The sequence below is a fragment of the Paramormyrops kingsleyae genome, chromosome 3 (assembly GCF_048594095.1).
Source record: "Paramormyrops kingsleyae isolate MSU_618 chromosome 3, PKINGS_0.4, whole genome shotgun sequence".
In the NCBI taxonomy this organism is placed as follows: Eukaryota; Metazoa; Chordata; class Actinopteri; order Osteoglossiformes; family Mormyridae; genus Paramormyrops; species Paramormyrops kingsleyae.
The window spans coordinates 21,236,771-21,259,527 of record NC_132799.1 but is presented as its reverse complement, the minus strand read 5'-3'; the positions used below and the strand labels follow the sequence as shown (position 1 = coordinate 21,259,527).

At 43.0% G+C, this 22,757-nt stretch overlaps 1 protein-coding gene and 1 long non-coding RNA gene across 7 annotated transcripts; one reads left to right on the top strand and one right to left on the bottom strand.

Moving 5' to 3' along the window:
* Positions 1 to 1,169: 1,169 nt before the first annotated feature.
* On the bottom strand, positions 1,170 to 12,765 carry LOC111849042 (uncharacterized). 6 transcript variants are annotated; one of them, XR_011989531.1, is made up of 3 exons: positions 12,517 to 12,737; positions 7,631 to 12,067; positions 1,170 to 1,479 (listed from the first exon to the last, which is right to left on the bottom strand). It is a non-coding gene; the product is annotated as an uncharacterized lncRNA (long non-coding RNA). The 6 variants fall into 6 exon arrangements; XR_002839444.2 differs by lacking the exon at positions 1,170 to 1,479 and having other exon boundaries at positions 7,103 to 9,522; positions 9,624 to 12,067; positions 12,517 to 12,743; XR_011989530.1 differs by lacking the exon at positions 1,170 to 1,479 and adding an exon at positions 7,103 to 7,387.
* Positions 12,739 to 18,935, top strand: chchd1 (coiled-coil-helix-coiled-coil-helix domain containing 1). The gene is made up of 3 exons (XM_023821560.2): positions 12,739 to 13,067; positions 13,643 to 13,761; positions 18,523 to 18,935. Exons 1-3 carry the CDS (start codon positions 12,932 to 12,934, stop codon positions 18,631 to 18,633), a joined length of 366 nt encoding a protein of 121 aa, XP_023677328.1. The 5' UTR covers positions 12,739 to 12,931; the 3' UTR covers positions 18,634 to 18,935.
* The last annotated feature ends 3,822 nt before the right edge of the window (positions 18,936 to 22,757 follow it).

The following is a 22,757-nucleotide window of genomic DNA, read 5'->3' as shown; positions in this document are numbered from 1 at the left end:
CCTCATTCCTGTGCCTTCTCCGCCCGAGTCCGTGACACTCATTTTCTTAACTCTAGGTATGCTCACACCTGACTCCAGTTAGCTTTTTTTGAGGTCATTAACTCAAGGGTTCACTTACTTTTTCCACAGTTTTGTATGGTTGTTCTCAATAAAGCCATGAAAGATCTGAATTTTTTTTTTGTGTTATTTTATCCACATTATAGTTGTCAATACTTTTGACTTGGATGAAGATCAGGGGGGTATTTTTCATACGTGGATTACTCATTTAGCCGGATGTAATTGTTGACGATTTGGCATGATCCCGGATCTGTCGGTTTTTTGAAACTCTTGCTGGATGTCTTGTCATAGCAGCACATCCAAATCCTCAAACCTGCTCGGAGCAGGTTTGTTCTACGTAAACAAGGATTAGCTCACACTAGGGATGTAAGCAATTAATCGATTATCAATTAATTGTCGATAAGAAATTACTCGATTAAAATTAATTAATTGCAATTAATTGTATTTTGAACCCATAATTCCTTGCCAGTCCTCGTGGGGCGCACTTGTTTTCGTTTTAAGTAGTCTTTCTTATATTTTGATATTTTCTATTCAAAATATGTTTGAAATGCTACCAAATGTTATTCCCTGCCCTCAAGTGAGCTCAGAATAAACCTTTGATTAAGGAATATGATTTGCATTTTTTCTTCATATCATATAGAAGATAGCATTCTATGTTACGTATACAGTAGATGGAACGTATTCAGAGGGAAATTCAGCTTCTCAGAAAAATTGCTGCTTAGCAATTAATCGATCATCGATCGATAAGATGAAACAACTACTGATTAATGAATTACTCGATAATTTGCATCCCTAGCTCACACACTTAATCAGTGTCCATGCATGGAAATCCGTTCAGTCATGGCCTCAGCATTCATGGATGAGCGACCAATTGCAATCGGTGCACAAATAATAAGAAGGGAATTTCAAATTGAGAGGGGTTTGCGCGATCGGCAAGATCCTTTATTGTAGCCGGATGATATTCTTTTTGAAAGATACCGCTTCAGCAGAGATTAAATATTATATTTAAAAGATTTATTAGCTCCGTATAGTATAAGTTCAACTAGGGAAAGTTGGGTGTCACGACCTGTAGCGGTGCATGGGACGGAGAAGCAGGAGAAGGACACGTAGGATTGGGGAATACGGGATTTAATCGACAAAAGGAGCAGGGACATGGAACAGGCAATGAACGGCAACAATACACATTGAGATTTCAAAGACAGACCTAGGGAAATGGACTCGAACACGGACTGAAATACACAGGACTAATCAGGAATAAGACAAGACAGCTGATAACAATCTTGGTATTACACAAGGTAAATGAGGGGGAATGGCACACAGGAGGATCGGACGAGTAAGTCATCACAGAACCCCCCCAAAGGCGCGCACTCTGGGCACGCCCCAAGGGGAGCAATGGACAAGACGAGACCGGGAATACAGGACCTGGAAAACAAGACAAAACCATTACCGGAGTCCCGGAAACAGGACAGACACACAAAACAGGCACAATGGCAGGAACCAGGACAACACCTGACAAAGAATGGGAAACGCAGACAGGCACACCAAGAAAGGAGACACCGGGGGAACACCAACTGGAGGAACAGAGGGACCAGGAGTGAACATAGGAAAAACAAAGGGACGAGGGGCAGACACAGGAGGCAGGAAGGAGAAAGGCAGGGGAAAACAGGGAGCCCGAGGGAACCTTAGTGGGCGAGAGGTGGCTGCTGCAGGGGCTGCAGGCGACCTCGATGTCAGAGCCAGAGGGGACCTCGTAGGGGCCGAGGAGGCAGACGGAAGGACAGGTGGAGGAGGCGAGGAGGGGGGTCGGAGGGGCCACCAGGGGAGGCGAGGAGGGAGTCGGAGGGGAATTTGGCGGAGGCGAGTAGGGAGTCGAAGCTGTGGCAGGTGACGGCGCAGCCACAGCTGGCGAAGGCACAGCAGTAGGGGGAGTCGCAGGCGACCGATGAGTCGAAGCGGGGGAACCCACAGGAGGGTGACGAGGTGTTGAAGCTCGGACCATAGAAGGGCAACGAGGCATCGAAGGGGAACCTGCAGGCGACCTCCAAGAAGGAGCCGGAGTACCCATAGGTGCCCCATGAGCCCCCGCCCCAGAGACCAAAGACGAGCCAGGGGGCAGGGTGGGTGGGACACGACCCCGGCACATACTCAGGGCTTGTCCTTTAAGGTGCGCAATTGCGCGTGCACGCCATCACGCGCCTAAAATGGTGAAGAGCTGCGCAAAGAAATGCGCGCCTATCAATAAAAAAGAATTCAATTGTACGCGCCTTTTGTCACGTGACCACTCGACGCTCCACGGAATTATTCATGACAACAATGGCGTCGAAAAAAAGCATAGATAACAAGGGTCATTCGTGTCAGAATGCAACGTTTTTGGGGAGGGGAGCGATGGTTGGTGTTAAATAATTAATTCATAACGAATTAATTAATTGTAGCCTACCGTTTCCACTACCTGACCCGCATGGTCTTTGTTTTACCCATAACCAAACCATAAATAAATAAAGATGTTACACACAAATTACCACCTGTCAATCACTTTTTCCGCGGGACTCTGGCAGGAATAGGCACAGTGATCTGTGTCGTTATAATGGCGTCGACAAACTCGGTTGGTAAAAAAAGGTGCAAATTCACCTTTCTGGCAATACTTTAGCTTTAGACCGAATGAAACAGGACAGCCACGAGATACGCCTGAAGTGGTGTGTAGGATTTAGATGCGCAGACGTTCTGTTCGTTATGGTAAAACCATGAAAAAGGCATATTTGGTGTAGTTTATTCAATCTAATTTAATAAAAAAAAAAAATAATTCTGCTGTTTCTGTATGCTTCATTTATTAATGTAAACGAACTAGTTCGTGTAATTCGTTTGGGTTCACTGTAATTTGTATTGTGATCGCTATAACAACTTCCTTGTTATTATTTCCTCATAATAATAATAATAATAATATAAGTAAAGATGCGGAAATTGAAAGCATGCATTTAATTTGGCTATATAGTGTGATTAAGTGGTGTGTTTTTCGTGAGCTGGTTGCTGCTGCAGCGGGGGCGGGGCGGAGGATCGCGATGTCGGCTCAGCATCGTGATGTCTATCGGCGATGGACGATGGCATCATCTATCGACCCAACCCTATTGTCCAACTCTTAATATTGAGCTATCCCCACTCCTAGTCCTAGTCCAACAGCAATATCCTTGGCTACTGTCATTACTCACCCTGTGGTCTAGTTGCAGATTATATCCTGGAAGGCAACCTACTCAAAAATACTCAAGCACTTAAGAGATGGCATCTTCATAACTAGTTAGTCTTAGCTGTATACATGTTAAGGATTGGCTGCTGCTGGGATCGACTGCTGATGTGTTTTTCATCCAAGAATTAAGTTTTCAGAGAAGACACTGGCTAACAAATGCAATTTCAGTGGAGAAACAGAATTTGGCTCATACAAATTATTGGATGCCATCTCTAAGTTTTGGCCCATATAATCTTAATATTATGGTGCTCTTCCCCTCTGAGCCTTCTGCAGCAAGTGTTATGCAAATTGAGGACAATCTCCAAAGTATTGATGAAAAAAAGACTGAATTCTGAATTGCAAATTTTATTCACCAATAAAAAGTGATTCACTTTAAATGGGTTTCTACAAAATATGTTAAAGCATTAAAACTAGGACAAAACAACTAACACTAGGACTTTTTGGATTTTTACCCATTGCACCAAAGTCCAACCACATTTTAGGCGCACAAAAAAGGTAAAATTGTGCACCTAGCACTTTTAGGGTGCACAAAAAAAATTGTGCACCTAGCACTTTTTAGGTGCACAAATTTGTGTGCGCCTGCATTTTTCAAAGGACAAGCCCTGCACACTGTATGTCCTCTCCCCTTTTGGGAGACCGAAAGGTGGGGACCCAGCCAGGATCTGTTCTGCTGTAGCAGTGGCGGATGAGTCACTCCTCCGGAGATGTCCAATAAGACCACCAGGGAAACCTCCGTGGGGTCCCATTCAAGCTCTTTGGGGAAAGGAGTGGTGGTCGCGTAGTCCAGGACCTCCTTGGGGACAGAAACTGGGGGCCTGGGAGCTGGTGGTGCAGGAACTGGGTCAGGAACCGGGGGGACTGGAACTATTGTGGGTGAAGCAGGGACAGATGGAGCTGGAACATCAGGTGTGGACGGAGCTGGAACATCAGGTGCGGGCAGAGCCGAAACCCCAGGCGCAGGTAGAGCAGGAACTGTGGGAGGCACTACATGAACCTGGCAGCATAGCGGCTGGCAGTTGTGCCGTGTTATGTGGCAGCAGAGCAGCGGTGAAGTAGGCTTTGGGCACCTGTTTGTGTGAAGTGGCGGTGGAGACAGCAGGGGTGAACACCGCTGGGTCTATGATCGGAAAGGACATCTTCTGACCCCTGTCAGGGGAAACAGCGGAGAGCTGGGTAGCCCCTAGGAAGATCCTTGGTCGGCGAGCTAGGAGACCACTTTGGAAGTCAGCTGTCGATCTCCACATGCCGCATCATCGCTTCAGCTGCTACTCCTCAAAGCCACTGGAGGTTTCTGCACATGTTGTTTGCCAAGTGTGTGTCTCTGGGCAGGGACATTTCTTCTAAAATGTCCCTGCTCCGGCTGGCTAAAGCCCAAGCCATGGTATCTTCTCGGACCTCCGGCTGCTGGAGCCAATACAGTACCTCGCCTGTGAGGTTGAGGTACTCTTCGTCCGTGAGGTCAGGCTCCTTCTTTTCGAGATCTGTCATTATGTCACGACCTGTAGCGGTGCACGGGATGGAGAAGCAGGAGAAGGACACATAGGATTGGGGAATATGGGATTTAATCGACAAAGAGAGCAGGGACATGGAACAGGCAACGAACGGCAACACTACACATTGAGACTTCAATGACAGACCTAGGGAAATGGACTTGAACGCGGACTGAAATACACAGGACTAATCAGGAATAACATGAAACAGCCAATAAGGTTTTTTTGACGTTTTGTGGAAGCCAATGAGAGACTTGCTGATCAACTTTTCTAGACTTTTCAAGCAGCACGGCCACGCGTAATCATCTCTGATGAATGGATCCAGCTAGACTAATCTACTACACAGGTGCGTTTGAAAAACTGACTTATCCCGAATGAGTCATCTGATCTCGGATGATTTAAGCGACGTACGGATAATACCCTAATGGAGTGTGAGGGTTTCCAATGAGATAGTCAATGTCCACCCCCAATTTTATCGTTAGGTCATTCATATATTCAATCTGTCCTCCCTGCACATCAATAATCAGCTTTTTTTTTTCTTTGGTCCATATATTCGGAATGGACGCAGACAATCCATGCAGGACAGAAAATGGTCCCTGGTCACTCTGACCTCCTGCCTGAAACAGAAATTGTTTCCAAAACCTTTTGAAAGGTGGGCGATATGTGACCTTCTACCCTGCTGCCCAAAACAACAGCACAATTCCACAATTCAGTTCCAAAATATGCAGTTTATAAAGGTCATTTTTATAATTCAATCACCTGAATTCAGTTCTTTCACTTTTGCCTCAAAATAAACGGAGCTGGGTGCTGGTTGTCCGGGACCTCCTCGGCATCAGGCAGGGCCGCAGACAGAGCGGCGGCAGCAGGCGGGGCCGCTGGCCGCAAACGGAGCAGCTGCCTCAGGGTCTCCTCCAACTGGGCTAGCTGCTGGTGCGGGGAATCAGGGGCGGCGGTGGTCTGATGCCGCCGTCCTGCCTGTCCAGCCCGCTCGTCCGTCCAGCCCTGCTCGTCGGTGGATGAGGCGGCACCACCTGCTGCCACCCCACCCACATCCTCGCTGGCCACCTACCATGGAGAAAAGACTCCTGTCCTCCCAGCACTAGTCCCAGTCCCCGAGGAGGTCCCGGACAACCAGCACCCAGCTCCTTTTTCCTGTGAGGAAGAGGAGCTGGAGTGGGACCCCTCGGGGGCCTCCCTGATGACTCTCTATCCCTTGCCCCACTGTGACCGACGGCCCTCGAGGCCCCGCCTGTCAGTGTCCCGTAAGGGAAGGGGACACAGGTGTCGGGCCCGGGTCCCGCCCACCCTACCCCCTGGCTCACCCATTCGGCCCCTGGCTGTGGCTCGGTGGCTGCCTGCAGGGCCTGCACCGTCGGCTCGACGGTCGCCTCCGGGCCCTCCCCCGGTTCCTCGGTGCTGGTCCTCGGCCTCTACTCCGACTCCGTGTCGGCCGCCTCCGGGCCCCCCTACTTCGGCGGGGCATCGGACGGTGCCTCTGCCGGTGATCCCTCCTGCTCCCTCCTTGTCCCCTCCGGCTCTCCCTCGTCCCATTCCCTCGGCCCCTGTGGGGTTCTCTCCGGCTTCGGCCTCCCTCCCGCCTGCGGCCCCTCCGGTCGCTGCCCGTCGCCCGCCTGGGCTCCTTCGGGCTCCCTTTTGTCCCCCATCCGCTCCTGTCTGGTCTCCCCTGTCTGCTGCTCCTCCCTTGGTCCTGCCTGTGTCTGCTCCTCGTCCCTCTGTTCCTCCTCTGTTCATTCCTGTCCATCTTGTTCCGCCTGCTTATGTTCCCCCGGTGTCTCACTTCTCCGTCTGCCTGTCTGCATTTCCTGTCCTGTGTCAGGTTTTGTCGTGGCTTTTGCCCCTGTGCCTGTTTTGTGTCTCTGTCTTGTTCCCGGTTTCCCGTTCATGTTCTGCTTTTGTTTTTCAGCTCCTGCCCCCTCGTCTCATCCATCGCCTCCCCTCGGGCGCGCCCAGTGTGTGCGCCTTTGGGGGGGGGGTTCTGTCACGATCAGCTCCGAACGATCCTCGTGTGTGCCACGCCCCCTCATTTCCTCATGTCGACTCCTGATTGTTCCCACCTGTTTCTAGTTAATCCCAGCCTGTCTTGTGTATTTAGTCCACGTCCGAGTTCAGTCCCGTTAGATCTGTCATTGAAGTCTGTAGTGTCGGTAGATGTTTGTGCCTGTCAGCCCTTTCGTCGTCAATATAACCTTCTTTATGAACACACACTACATATATTTATCATTAATCTGTTAATATTTTAATACTATAATGTAGGTTATATGTACTAATATGTAGGTTATGAAGCAAAATTCAGATGACAGATTTGAAACAAACATTTATTTTAAGACAATGATATATAACAAATCAAAATGTATAAATACAATATAAAAATGCACATATACACATTGTAGTACTAAGAGAGCAATAAAAAGAGAGTGGAAGAGAGGGGAGCATAAAAAGGAAGAGAAAAACAAGAAACACACTAATTAAAGATGTCTTCTGATCAAACAAAAGATTTAAACATAGTAAGTACAATTCTTACAACCAAACACCTTTCCTTTTCATGTACTTCTCAACTGATTTGTTGAAGACATCTTTCTCACTGAAAAGAAGAAAAATTGCTTAACTTTTACAGAATAATTAAAAATAAAACTCGATTAAATACGAGTACATAGCTTTGATCCAACGGAGGGTCTGCAAGGAACATTTCCTCTGCCTTCTTAAAATCAGTATTATGAAGTACAGAAAGGCCATAGATGGTGCACTGGAATAAAACTCATGATTTATCTACCAAATAATAAGCTCAGCAAGTGCATTCAAAATTCAAAATTAATTCAACACTTACCTCTGGCATCAATACATCAAGAATGAACTTGATTTTATCCTAGATCAGCAAAACAGTAGAGGTCCTGTCAAGGAATCTTTAAGGTATATGAAAGGTATATGGTTTTGCTGTACATCATCCTCGAAATACACAGGAAGGATGTAAGAAGATGGTTTCAGAAACCTTTTCAGATACTTTGATTTCTTCTTGCCCGTTAATATGCCCTATGACAAGGAAGCACACTAATCAGTCATGCACCACATAATATAATAATGCACTCTATAATTTTCAAATTACTGATTGTAATCTACTCTCTCCTTTCCTTAACTAACCATTCAGTAATTTATAATATGAAAAACATGTTCTTTCATTTTGTACTACAACTAATAGCTGCTGAGGGTTGCAAACAGTGGGATTTCTTGGTACAACAAAAACACATTTATGTTACTTTAATGTGTTTCATGGCTACTAAATGCATAATTTGCCCGTGTTCTTACTTATAACTATTGAAAACATTAAAGGGATTGTGATGGCTGCCCCCACAGCCACACAGCTAATTTGAAGGGAAGTATTATTTATGGTCATTTGTTGTTCTATGTTGGAGTTTGTTTAGTTTAAGTGCACTAAACTAGTAATTAACATTTAATTTTGTTTATGTATTTCTTTATTTGTCACATTTAACCAGTTACTAGACGAGGCGTGCACGTTTAGTTAACTGGAATAATGTGTTAAGTATTTATTGAGTTTAATTGTTTCCTTTGATTTACCGTGTGTGGAGTGCAGGGGAGGATTCCTTGCTGCTCCAGTCAAAGAGGTGACCAACATGGAAGCTGGGCTAAATGCAGGAAATTGGACAACTCCAACTAGCTGTTTGCAGTGGGGGGTGGAATAGTTTGTATTTAGTTTCTTTTTGTTGTTTAAGTACATTTTTTGGATTAATTTAATTTAATTTGATTTTGTTTGTTTTGTTTAAAACATTAGCTGACTGGTGTATTTGTGGTATTTGTTGTTGGGTTTCCCCTTTTGTGTCTTGTGGTTTGGCCAACCAGTGTGTATATAGCCCTCATGGTGTCTTGTCTAGGAGAAGGTCAGTTTGTTTGGTTTAGGTTGTTATTTAGTTATTGATTAGTTGACTTTTTTGTGGGCCCAAGTTTATTCTTTGTTAAATTGCTTTCTTTTTGTGAATTTAAAAAAAAAAAGGGATTTTTTTCCTAATTTGTCTGTGTTCCTCGTGCCTTCCATCTCGGTCCCTGACATATGGTGGCAGCGGTGGGATCATCAGGTAGAGGACACAGTTTTTTTCCTTGTTCTTTTGTTTTTTATATATAGTTTTTGAATGATGCTTCGTGGAGGTAAAAGATCAAAAGTGAGCTGGGCTGGGACAGAGATACAGGCTGGGCCAGAGGTGCAGACTGATGGGAAGGAGGGCGAAGAGGCTGGAGTTTCTGGAGGACCTATAGGTACCGACAGGGAAAACGGTAGAGAACAGTCTTTAGCAGAGCTGCCAGGAATTTTTCGGGCATTCATGGGGCAGCAAGAGGCACGAGAAGCACGGATGAGTGAAGAAGCAGCACGACAGGAGCAGCGGTTTAAAGTTTTACAACACCAATTTCAGCTTTTGCAGCTGGAGGTGCAGGCTCGTACTTCTGTTCCGGAGCTATTGGTGACAGGACCAGAGTCACAGGAGGTTTCTGAGGTACCTTATCCATCTCTACAAGCCCCAGGTATGCTTGCACCAGGCCATGAGCGAGCCCGTACCTTCACAGGGCAGTCTTGCTCCTTTAGTGACCCTAAACTGGAAAAGTTAATGGAGGATGACGATGTGGAGCATTTCTTCGTTTCTTTTGAAAGAATTGTAGCAGCATGTCGGTGGCCCAGGCCAGACTGGGTCTTCCACCTTCTCCCCCTGTTAACTGGTAAGGCCAGAAGTGCATATGTTCAGATGGACTTGGACGAGTATGATTGTGTAAAAATGGCAATTTTAAGGAAATATGACATTAACCCTGAGACTTACAGGCAGAGGTTTCGTTCCTCAGAGGTTAGACGTGGAGAAACCCCTAAGGAGTTGTATGTGAGGTTGAAGGAGCTGTATAATAAATGGACTCAACCCAATGGTAAGACAGTTTATGATATTGGGGAAGTACTTATTCTGGAACAGTATCTCAGGATGTTGTCCCCAGAGTTGCAGGTGTGGATTAAGGAACATGATCCAGTTTCTGCTGCTGAGGCGGCCAATCTAGCTGATGTGTTTGTAGCTGCTCGCAGGAAGGGGGAACCATGGAGTTGTGCAGCGTGGAAAACTGCAAGAGACTCCCACAGGCAAATGCCCACCCAGTACCATCAAAATCATACATCGGGTGTGAGTAATCCCCTCATGAGAGTCAGTTGGCAACAAAGCAAGGTAAAATACCTGTTTGTTATCTGTGTGGACAGGATGGTCATACCAAGCCTAGGTGCCCTCGGAATCCAGCTAAGCTCACCCAAATGTGTCTGGTGCCATGTCCAGAATTAAAATCTATGTCTGGTACCTATCAAACCATTTCTGTTAAAATAAATGGCAGACCTCTTAAAGCTTTAATTGATTCTGGTAGTGACCAGACCCTGGTTCAGAGACAGTTTGTACCCACCAATGCCATTAGTTCACTGGAGACCCTTCCCATTTGCTGTATACATGGGGATGAGAAGCTTTACCCTACAGCTGATGTTTATATTGAGGTCCGTGGTGGGGTCTATTTATTAACGGTTGGAGTTGCCGATTGTTTGCCTTTTTCAGTGGTCTTGGGGCGGGATATGCCTGTCCTTTTTGACCTGTTATCTCCAGTCCAGAACTGTAATATGGTGGTTACCCGGGCCCAAGCTAAACATACGGAAGAGCCCTCATCAACCCTCGGTGTGCTGCCTTTTTGGTGTTGACTTGGAGACACGGCCTGGAAAGTCTAGAAAGCCACGGAGCCAGAGAAGGCAAGAGAAGTTCCACCATACTGTTTTAAATCCATCGGATGGTGTAGCTCCTGACATGCCTTTGGGTTATGAGATCCCAGTTAACATGGTTGAAATTCAGCAAAATGACCCAAGTTTGGCTCCTTTCATTGTGGGGGTAAGTGAGTGGGAAACAGGAACTGAGGCTGGTGGACTGGATGAAGAGTACTTCCTGCAGAAAGGTGTGTTGTATCGACGGCAGGGGTCAGTTGTGCAGTTGGTGGTCCCCAGTACGGCTCGGTACCTTGTACTTACCTTGGGTCATTCCATCCCCTGGGCTGGTCATCTTGGGAAACATAAGACGATAGCTCGCATTAAACTGATGGCTTGCAGTCTGATGTGGCTAAATTCTGTAAGAGTTGCCCTCAGTGTCAGTTGACATCAGCTAAAGGCCCCTCTAAAGTTCCACTGCAGCCTCTGCCCATTATTACTACCCCATTTCAGCGGCTGGGTATGGATGTTGTTGGTCCAGTGGAGAAAAGCAAGATGGGTAATCGGTACATGTTGGTGGTTACAGATTATGCAACGAAATATCCTGAAGTTTTCCCCTTAAAATCTGTTAAAGCAAAGGTTGTGGCATTTTCCTTGGTGCAACTATTTTCAAGGGTTGGTTTTCCATTGGAGATTTTAACAGACCAAGGAACTAATTTTATGTCCACACTGCTTCAACAGGTGTACAAGCTACTTGGCATTAAAAGTATAAGGACTACACCTTACCACCCTCAGACAGATGGGTTGACTGAACGGTTTAATCAAACTCTTAAGCAGATGCTTCGGTGATTTGTGAATGACACTGGTTCAGATTGGGACCAATGGCTCCCCTACCTACTTTTTGCATACAGGGAAGTACCGCAGGCCTCTACAGGTTTTTCTCCCTTCGAGTTGCTTTATGGGCATGAGGTCAGAGGGCCACTTTCCCTCTTAAGACAAACTTGGGAAGGGGACCAGGGACGGACTGAGTCTGTCAATGTCATTTCATATGTGGTACAGATGAGAGAGAAATTGAAAGATATGACGTTTAGGGAAGGCAAAGTTTTTAACTACAATTGATCTTTGTAAAGGTTATTGGCAAGTGCCCTTGACCCAGCGGTCTCGGGAATTAACAGCATTTAGGACCCCCTGGGGTCTTTACCAGTTTACAGTTCTTCCCTTTGGCCTACATGGGGCCCCAGCAACCTAATAGGAAATTAGCTTATGTTTTAATTCAATATGCTTCTGATTTTAAACACTTGTTATAATATTTATCTAAATATCCCTAAAGAAATATGTGTATCCATTAAACTTTTACACAGCTGCAGAGTCAACTTACCTTTAAAATGCAATGCCCTTTTTACATGAAGATTCATATGGGCCTCAATCACTGTCTTTTTGCTGGGTTTAAAGGTAGGACACAGCGGGCAGTGGAAAAAGTCCCTTACAACAAACATGGCATTCTTCTAGAGCTGGATAGGAACCAGCCTCACAGATAGATCGGTGCATCTGAAAGATTTTTTTTCCAATAGTCAGCTAGTGTATACAAAAGCAATATTACCATTGTAGCACTATAATTACTATAGAGGCTATTAAATAAACTTTTATTACTAATGTTTTTGTAATAATTATGCAAAGAATCAAGTGCCTGGAATACAGCCACTTCTGACGATGTTTACTACCTTGTCGAAATACTGAAGCGCGGATCGAACACAGAATCAAAAAAATATACCGTGTCAAATTACGGTTAGTGTGTAACTCTGACACGAGGAATCGGCACTTGTTCACAATGACAGCATAGTACGATATTCTTTTAAACCTGAAACATGTTAAATATCATGCTATATTTGATTAGTACATTCATGGTATCACGTCTCAATGCGATTGAACACACAATTAAAAAAAAAATTAAATTACGAGCAAATATTTTTTTAATTGTAAAGCTCGAAGGAACTTACCTTTACAATACACTAAGAAGTTAATTTGTATATTTTGTAGAAATACATGTTTTTACTTTAATACGTCCACTGTTTTCTTGTCCAAAATATAAAATAAAATGGAATGCCGAGAATATTTTATCGAGATGAGGATGCGTATTTATTTTGAGGACATCACACTCCACTCCTAATCATTTTAAGGAGGGACGTCCTGTAAAACTCCACTTCCGGTTAAACTCCACGCTCCATTTCCGGTTAAACTCTACTTCCTGTAAAACTCCACGCTCCACAGCAGCTGCAGTCAGACTCTCTTGTGTTTTTCTGGAAGGAAGTGAAGCCACTCACGGTGTAGGTCATCGTTCGTTTATGGTTCATGACCTGGTTTCTGACAAACAGAAAGCATCTTGTGACGGCTTTGCACTGACCAGTAAGACCGATGAGCTCGCAAGGGATTGCGCTGCAGCAGAAACTCAGTCTGATGCTGAGCAAGACCGTGGGAAAGCCGGTCCTTAAGCCTAACAAGCCTCTGGCCTTGAAGGATGAGGTGGCGAATCGTAAAATGAAAAAAGGAGGTAATATTGACAGTGCATCTTTTCTCTGAGTCTTTTATATACTAAGCATTTGAACGAAGGATTAGATTGAAACTGCGGAACGATGAAATAAATGAATGGTAGCACGTAATATACGGAGTCTATGAAAGAAATCTATTTACCCACTTTTTACTTTTAAAATGATACTTTAAAATACAATAAAGTGTTAAAAATGAGTAAAGTTCACTGTGTCCTGTGTATGTCAGGTAGTTGTAGAATATGCACTCATTTTGGAGTTACTGGGTCCCATTGCATTGAAGTTATTGCAAGCAATCAGTATTTTATTATTCTGACAGTAATTCGTTGACGGTCCCTAAATCACCGGCGCGCGACCGCCTCCGAGGCTGTGGAATTGATCTGGCCGTCTTTCGACTGCCTTATGCCGTCTAGCGTGGGTGAAACAATCTTGCATATAATTATGCTCCTAGTCGGTGGACTATAGCACGCGCGGGTAATGTACCTATTTGTTTGTTTTTTTGCCATTTATGGCAAAAAAATATGTGCATGTACATGTATGTACATTTGTGGTCAGATGAGCAGAGTGTTTTGTCTCTCAGAGGCCACATGCATTATGGAGATGTCCCTGCTGATGGCGTGCTGGAAGGAGAATGAGTTCAACAATGCCTTGTGTTCCAGTGAAGTGCAGACATTCTTCAAGTGTGCTGAGAAGGCAGAGGTATTTACTGTTGAATTAGTGCTGAAGATATTATTGACTACTCTTATTGTTATGATGCATTGAGTTCTATGATGTTAGCAGTCTTAATTCATTACAAGGGAAATTCACCCACTCGAGTGGCTTTGTGTTCCTGTGTGTTTCCTGACCCACGAGGAAACATAACAAACCAAGGGTGAGTTTCCCAAAACCTTCTTAATGCTATGTCATTCATAAACATGCCTGTCAAGTTTTGGATTTGAAAATAAGGGAAATTTTCCGGCACCCACCGCGAGCCATCCCACCACCCCAACCAAGCTCCAGTATCCCTTACATTTTAAGTCAGGTGTACAAGAAATCTAAAATAACCACTTGTCATTTACATTTTATTTTCATTACACATTTTCTTTTAATTTCTCATGTTCACTCATGTGGCTCTCTGGCATTCACTAATGACTTATTATACAGATTTGTTGCAGACTTTGTATCCTTGTTGACGTCGTCACAGAAGGTGAAAGTAACGTTGTTTTTGGCACACAACATTGCCATTTTAACCTCCGCATTTATGACCTGGTTAATATTGTAAATGACCTGCAGACTACTCCAGGTGGCAGTTCTCGCGAGGCTACTGGCAGTTCAGTTTGTAGAGGCAGAGGAATTTTTTTTAAATGATATTATAATACGGGAGATTTACAGGAAAATACTAATACGGGAGGAAGGCGGGAAAGAGGGGTAAAATACGGTAGTTTCCTGGCCAAAACAGGAGACTTGACAGCTATGTTCATAAGTTCTATGTTAAAAGATAGAAATTATGGATGACATAGCTTCAGGAAACTATCTGGTGTTTTATACACCTTTGTGTTTTGTTTAGCACTTCCTATTTTTTGATGCCTTAAGTGTAATTTTTGTTTATTATGGCATCCATCGGCTGCCTGTTATTTGTTTGCTGAAGATTCTGTGCCTCATCTTTGTAACAAACCAGCCTTCTTTCTGTAAGGCTGTTTATATTTTAGGACAGTCAATAAAGGAATATCAGAAGCAGCCCAGTCATGAGAATCTATGCTGTTTGCCAATCAAATAATATATGGTTTTGTTTCCTTGCTATGAATTACTGCTGTTCATACAATTCACAGCATACTTTTCACCATCCTCTAGAAGCGTTTTCATAACATGAAAGAGTCATGGGAAACTGCTTTAGAGGAGTAATGGAGAAATGACAGTTTTACATTTTACTTAGCATGGAAAAAGTCCAGTGCAGAGGGCATTGCATGGTGAAGGACAAAATCAACTTAATATCCCTTTCGCTATTAATTTTATTTGTATAGTCTAGGGTAGGGATGGGCCAATTCACATTTTTTCAGTTCCAATCCGATTCCATTACACATCTGCCGATACCGATACAGATTCCCATACACAACCTCTTTTTACTTTAATATTATCAGTATTATTGTTGATGTTCTATTTAAGGTTACACCATGTAATAAATAAACCACAGAGTACTTATTAGAAGAGCAAAATATGCACAAATGCATTGAATTTAATTGCATTCTGGAGAAATTTACGTATGCTGCACTTCACATACAAACAGGCAGCATTAACAGCTGTAAGATTTTCATTTAAATTAAATATTCATAAATATCAAAAAACTTTCTAATACATTAAACAGAAGCTAGGCTGCATCATCTAAATAGGTCAAATGTCAGGACAATTGGAGCAGCAAAAGCTGTGTAAGGATTTAAAATTAAATCTTTGAAGTGCAAAACTGAATAGATGAAGGAATAAATATCATAAATATCCTAACTATCAAAAACCTTTTAAGTAACAACAATAAGCTTTGCTGCATCATTTGACCATATCAAGTAGTAGAATGATTACAGCAGTAGCAAGCATTTAAGGCCTTAATTAAAATATTTTTTTTTAATAGTGCAAAATTGCAGATAAAAGCATCTTCACTATCAAAAAAAGTTTTTAAGTCAGTAAAAAACAATGTATATGGCTGCTTCCTAAATCTGAAAAGAAATCAAGTAGGGCAGTAAAATTGTGCAGCAGCAAGCACTTTAAAGCAGCAAATCAGCATCACTGGAGCTCAAGAGAATCTGTTGAAAAGAGACTTGAGTCATCTGGAACTTTAAACACCTCACTTTAGAAACCTTGGCAACTTTTTCTTAAGGAAAATAAGCATTTCTGCTCTCTTTGCCATTAGTCCATTCCTCTTCTCATCCACAATGTTAGATGTAGTGCTAAACAGTCTTTCACTTTCAACAGTGGTTTAAGGTGTACTGAGGAACTTTACTGTAGTGGCAGCAAGGATAGGAAAGTGAGCACAGTTGTTCCCCCAGTATTGGAAAGCGCTGTCACTAAAAAGAATTCTTATCAATAAGTTTCCATTTTGATAACAGCATTCTTGGTACTCCCTGATACAGGTTCTTCATGCTCCTCCAGAATGTTGTCATACAGACTTGTCAAGCTGTTCTGGCTTCTGCTTGGACCAGCTGCTTCCATGCGAGGCACCTTTTCTGCTGACTCTGTTGCCAATGATGCTGATTCTTTGGTTGAAGCCCTGTGCAGTGTTTCCTCCATCTTTTCCATCTCTCGTGTCAGGGCAGCCTTGGCATGCTTGGCAATGTCTTCACCTGTGAAGTATCTGACACAAAAACAAAACAGGTTGAGTACAACACATTCCAGCACCAGTAAATTTGTGTTAAAATTAACATGTTCCAACAAAAATAGATAAATTAAAAAGTAAACCCAATCTCTGAGAAATTTTACTGATAACCCCTTGATGTAAGTGTAGTTCTCTATGCGCTGTACATTAAAATAAACCATCAATGCAATAAAACATTAATAAAAAAATATTGAATATGAGAAATTATGGATACGTACAACCACTAGATAGTCGGAGACCAGAATGCACACTTCTCATTGCACATTTACAAATCTCCATCTTTTTGACTAGAAATAAGCATGTAGGTTTGGTTCTGCAAGATCACATTTACCATTTAAACATGGGCGTCACCACCATTAAATCTGATCACATTTCATAATTATTTGTTTGGGACGCCCAACCCCCCCCCCCCCCACATTTAACATAAAATATTAGTTTTATGCCTGTGTGCCCCCCACCCCCACACACACATTCAAAATGCTTCTGACGCTTCTGCATTTAAAACATAGCTAACATTTGGGCATTAATAATTTATTTTTATTTTATTAATAAAAAAATCTGTCTCACCTGTCTTTGTATTGAGGGTCCAGTAAAGTGACAACAGAGTAGAGGGGATTGCCTTCGATGCTGTTGAATTGTCTGTCTAAGACGGTGATGGCTGGGATTACATTGACTGTAGTGGAGGTCTCTGAGCTGATGTTCTGGGTTAACTCCTCAAAGCTACAGCACTGTCACAGATTTTTCCAATAATGACCATTCGTTAGCTGACAGCATTATAGGCAGGCTGTGATCAGCAGCATAGGCACAGAGGGGCTCGCTTCTGTTCAAGTAGACTTTGAATCATATAGAAGGAAATGTTCCACCTTGTCTGAATGTCTTGATGTAGACGATATGTGGGCACTTTCAGTTCAGTTTGAATGTCTTTCAAGTGAGACTCTACGAGAATGTTTAAAATGTCCCACAATCTTTCTTGCATTTGCATCGTTAGCACTGCGTTGTGAAATAAGCCCCTAATGCACAACAAGCTACAGTGTGTGAGCAAAACAACCCAATCTAGGAGCTGCCATTTCTTCCATAGCCTTCTTCATGTTAATTTGCATTGTCACATGCACTTTAGCCAGTGGGATCTTCCAGTCATTAAGCATATCTGTAATGAAGACTGCAATTGAACTGCTGGTGTGTGATCCCCTGCACTTCTTCACCTGAAGCACCACACTCAGTAGTGCATATTTTTCCGAGTTCACCCAGTGTACAGTGAGACTTAGGAGAAATATTGGGCTCATATCTGAGGTCCAGGTATCGTGAAACTCATGCCGTTAACATTTTCTAACTGTGCCACTAACTGTGATGACAATTTTTTCACGTTTCTGGAAAGCTTCAGCAAGAGTCTGCTGTCTGGTGGTGTTGTCTCCTCTGCTGGCTAGCATGAACTCCTGGTACTTTTTTACATGAAACCTCTGAAAGTGCTTGATTAAACTGGTGGTATTATCCAACCCAACTGTACGCCCACCCCTTCCTTGGCATGCTAGCTTTACACACAAGTAGCTGTGTTGCTTTTCGGCATTTCTAAACTAAAATATCTCCAAACAAACAATATTTTATTGAAACCAACAGCTAACATTATTTGCTCATGCAGTTACAGATTGAAGTTGCCACGGGTTTGTGGTAAGATGTGGAATGGAATCTGGATCATGACGTGTCTCATGTTATATTGTTACATTAAGGCAGGTTCATGGTCCAGCTCAAGTTGTGGACTGGAATCTGGATCAGTAAGTGGATTGGCCCTATCCGTGCAATATTCGATGCGTGAATGACATCAGTATTGGATCCAATACCGATAATGGATCGGATCGGGACCATCTCTAGGGTTAGGGAACCTGATCCATAGAGAGCCAGCGTGGGTGTGAGTTTTTGGGATGACCTCTGTCAGTCAGTAATAAAGCAGTAGTTCTCAACTCCAGTCCTAGGGACTCACTGTTATTGATTCACACCGGCTCTCCGTGGATTAGGTTCCCTACCCCTGCTATAGTTAAAACAGGTTTCTTTCCAAAATAATTTGTGTATAAATGCTGTTTTGTCAGTTTATTTATGGGTATGGTGGTTTATTCTGTTCCCCACAGGCTGCAAGAAAAGCAAAAGCAGATGGGGCTGTTGGCCAGCACGGAGTCTTGTACCCTAAGCAAGCCAACACATTACTGAAGCGATATCCCAATCATTTTAAAGAGGTTTAGGGCTGCCTCAGTTTGGTGCAGTTGTGGTGTGCATTTTCTTCTTGTATTTATCAGCCTTCAGCCTGAACTGGCAGCAGAAGGTGAGAGATCTGCAGAGAACTGTGACTTGTACATTGTAATCTTTATATCCCTTGCTATTTCACAGAATTCTTCTCCCCATGACTGTGGCACTGTTTAGAGAGAATGGACTCTTTAGCACTATTAATGCTGAAGAAGGGGTTATCAAAGGTTAATTGTCCAGATGTCCCTCTTTGGTATGCGTTGCTCTGCTGGTGCCACATTAAAGAAGGAGGAAACTGAAACGAACTGTGGAGGATTTTTTTGTGACATATCTCTAATTATATGTCAATCTGTCTTTAATTGTGTATCAGTCTGTTGTCCAATAAATACATCAGTAATTAAATATGTCAATAAATCATTCAATCTTTTTATTGCAAAACATTTCAATTTATATTTCATCATTTATTGACACATTTAATGAATGATATATTGTAAGATTTATTGAAGGATGAATTGAAAGATAGATGATTTGAAGGATTCCAATACGGAAAATAGGTTTGCATGGAATTGTCTGCGGCCTGTGAAAGCATGGTGGGAGTATTCATACTGTGGAGTCTCAGATAACATGCAGTCTCAGATAAGATCGAGTATAGCTAACATTATGGGAAGCATCGGATAGGGTTGAAAGAGGAGGATTAGGTCTGCGGTATTTGGTCTGTTTTTATTGGACTATTATTTGTAACACAGAAGACAAACCACAAATATGTACAGTGATCCACAAACATTTAACTATCTCTAAATATGTATGTTTTATTTGTATTGTGTAAACTCATCCACAAAAATACGCAATGATTTATACATCTGAAACGGGTTTTTGCACATTTGTGGATCATGCAACATTTGTGACTTTCCTAATTATATTGCATATTTTTGTCCAATTCGTACAGCAACTGATCGGTTGAAAAAAATCCACAAATATGAGGTTCAGTTATTAGCTACACCACCACTGGAAGAAAGCTAAAACAATAAGCTCTGTGAAGCTGACTCCACTACAATGAGAACAAATAAAAATCCAGTGTTTGGTTAGTGCTACATTGAAAAATTAAGATTTGTGCTGCTTTTATCAAAATAGCAATTATTTTTTCCATACAATGGCACAAACAAACTCCACACACATGGAACTCTGGCAGAGACTTGAATCCAGGTCCCAGAGGTTCTCACTTTTGTAAGAATACCAGATATGCACTTCGAGCTGCAAATACAGGTAGACAGACAATGTGCACACATAGGCCTACACTCTGAAAAATGATTTGAGGGGATACTAAAAAGTTATCTCTGTGGACAGCAACAATAAAAAAAGTTTTTTCTTTTTTAATTCAAGATCTCTAAGCAATATTTAATACCAAGAGTATACATATTCTGTGTGTCCCTGTTTGTTGTGAAGAGCAACTCTGGGCAGTTCAATTTTCAAAAAAATCAGTCAGCTTCACTGATAAGATTTGAGCTGAGTGGTGTCCACAAAAGTGGAGGGTAGTTCTCTTTCGCAGGGCAGCTGTTGTCAACACCACGCTCTTGACAATTTTCTGTTTCCAGCATGGGGTGGCAGGGACCTAGACCAACATATATCTTTCCTCAGCAACCAAAACCAGCATTCTAGATGAAGGATTCAGGTACCCCCCCCCCCACCAGAGGCTGCAATGACCCATCTCTGTCTGCCTACATGCTGCCAGCTTTACACATTGTTTGACATAGAAGAAAGGCCAGTAGTCATTCCAGCTTGTAACATGGGTGGATTACAAACTGACAGAGAGCAAGAGGATTGTAAAGTACCTGAAGGCTTTCAGGGGCTTCCTGTTCCCATGATATGTGAAATAAACCTAAAGCTGTCCCCCAAGTGCTACACTGTGTTACATTAGACCTCACAAAAATCTGTTTCAGTTTGCACAAACAGGTAACACAGTAAACCATGCTGATGCCATGCAGCACCAATCAATAGCGAGCTTCATCCTGAGGGTTAAAAGGTGAATCTGTCTATTGTTTTATGCGATAATTAAACGAGGTGTATAATTGCATAGCTCTGACTAATCTAGATTAGTCTGTCTAATCTAAACTTGATGGTCTTGTTTCCAGCAGGGCTCTCTCCACCCTAGTGTAACCATGACTGCGCAATATTCACTGCCAAACAGGGAACACGAATTGCTTTATTAAGTCCTCATATTCACTGATGTCAGCAAGCTGCTCTTGTCTTCCCTAAAGCAATGAGCCTGAAGCCCTGTTGCTAGTTTTTCTGTGCCTACCACATTTAATTTTGGTTTGTTACTACTGGGCAACAGCGGTCAATAACGATTCATTGAGTTGTTTTAAGCCATTGGCCCACAGCCCACAAGTAGAGTATTGCTTGTTAAACTAAGTTCAGTAAGCTCCAGGCCTAATTTGGGGAGACTTGTCACCGTATTTCAGGGGAACAGTGGCATCTACTGGCAGAGTGTACATGTGATGCAGAGGATGAAGCTGATGGGCTTGTGGGTCCAGTCAGGTGGGCTTTATTGTCCCAATACCATCCATATACACTTATACAGTGGCATGAAATAATGTTCCCCCAGGACCGTGGTGCTACATACAACCATCAAGTGACAAGGGGAGGGTTTTTAGCGATATTTAAAATGCAAAAGACAGAGCAGAATGAAACGGGGGCTGGACACAAAGGTTTATATGTATATTGCAGTGTATATAAACAATAATAAATAACATGGCAGTATAAGGGTGGAATAAATGTAGTGTCTGTTGACTGACAATAAATAGAAAATTTATAAATAATTTGAAGTGACTATAGTGTCACTCAGGGTGGGGGTGTAGGTGTTCTCAGGAATGGGAATGGGGTCAGATGGACAGCAGGCTGATTAGTATCTTGACAGCCTTGGGGAAAATCTGTTGGTGAACCTGGCAAAACTTGCTTGGGTTCTGCTGTACCTTGTGCCACTAGAACACCAGGTAGGATCTCAGAAGGAGACTTTTTGAAAGACTTTTTTTCCAGTAGTGACACCTGAGAAATAAAATATTCTAAATGTGTGTGTGTGCGTGCGTGCGGTCATGTACACATTACATTGTGGGGACATTTGGTCCCCACAATGTGATAGAAACCTGTTATTTTGACATTGTGAGGCCATTTCTTTTTTGAAACTCAAAAAAAGGAAGGACAGAAATTAAGTAAAGAAAGTCAGTTGACATTGGTAGGAGAGAAACCAAAAACTCTCAAGTAAGGAGAAAAAAAACCTCTGGGGCTCCAAGGTCAAGTGGATGCACAACCCCCCTGGACAAACTAACATTAAACATCAAAACATCAAAATGACATGTACAGCAGCACCAGCAGCCATAGTTATGGTTTGTTAGGTTGCAGGTAAGCTAAACTTAAGTAATAGTCTTCAGTCGAGAATGCTTTACCGCAAACTCTCACTTTATTTATATGGGGGACAACAAGGAAACCTGGATTCTGTGATCTGAGTGGACGATGCAGCTTGTAAACTTGAAGTAATTCTGTCCGGTAGGCATGAGCTAGGCCATTAAGTGCCTTATATGTAAGTAGGAGAACTTCGAAGTCAGCTCTAAACCTAACAGGAAGCCAATGCGGGGAACTAAGAACAGGGGTTGTGTGTTCAAACTTCCTGCTCCTGGTGACAATTCAAGCTGCTGCATTTTGAATATGCTGCAAGGTATTTAATGTAAAGTGTGAAAAAAGGTTACAGCATTTGTTTGACTAAATGGCAAATATCATGGATCTTCAGGTGCTTGCTAATTGGGTGCTTTCCCATTAATTATGTTGATTAACCAATCAAGTGCTTGGACAAAAATCCACATATCCATCTGAGAATGGTTAAAGGCATTTGGCTCCTTACTCGTTTATATGCAGCAGAACAGGAACAACATGTGTGTGTGGGGGGGATACCAACTGGGAAACATAGTAACACAGTAACACCAAACCTAGCCATACATGGTTGCCACTCCTCCACTGTGTAAGAGCAGGGTCGGTCGGTGCGTGGGTGGTTCTTGGCCGTTGGTGACCCGGGCTATAAGAAAAACACACTTCTGTTGCTATAGTCCGTGCGTGTGTGGGATAATATGCTTGA

Excerpts from the sequence above, each read along its gene's own strand:
- chchd1 (XM_023821560.2), top strand. The coding sequence starts at position 12,932 with ATGAGCTCGCAAGGGATTGCGCTGCAGCAGAAACTCAGTCTGATGCTG. Across the intron at positions 13,068-13,642 it reads TCGTAAAATGAAAAAAGGAG|AGGCCACATGCATTATGGAG; the intron begins GTAATATTGACA and ends TTTGTCTCTCAG. Across the intron at positions 13,762-18,522 it reads AGTGTGCTGAGAAGGCAGAG|GCTGCAAGAAAAGCAAAAGC; the intron begins GTATTTACTGTT and ends TGTTCCCCACAG.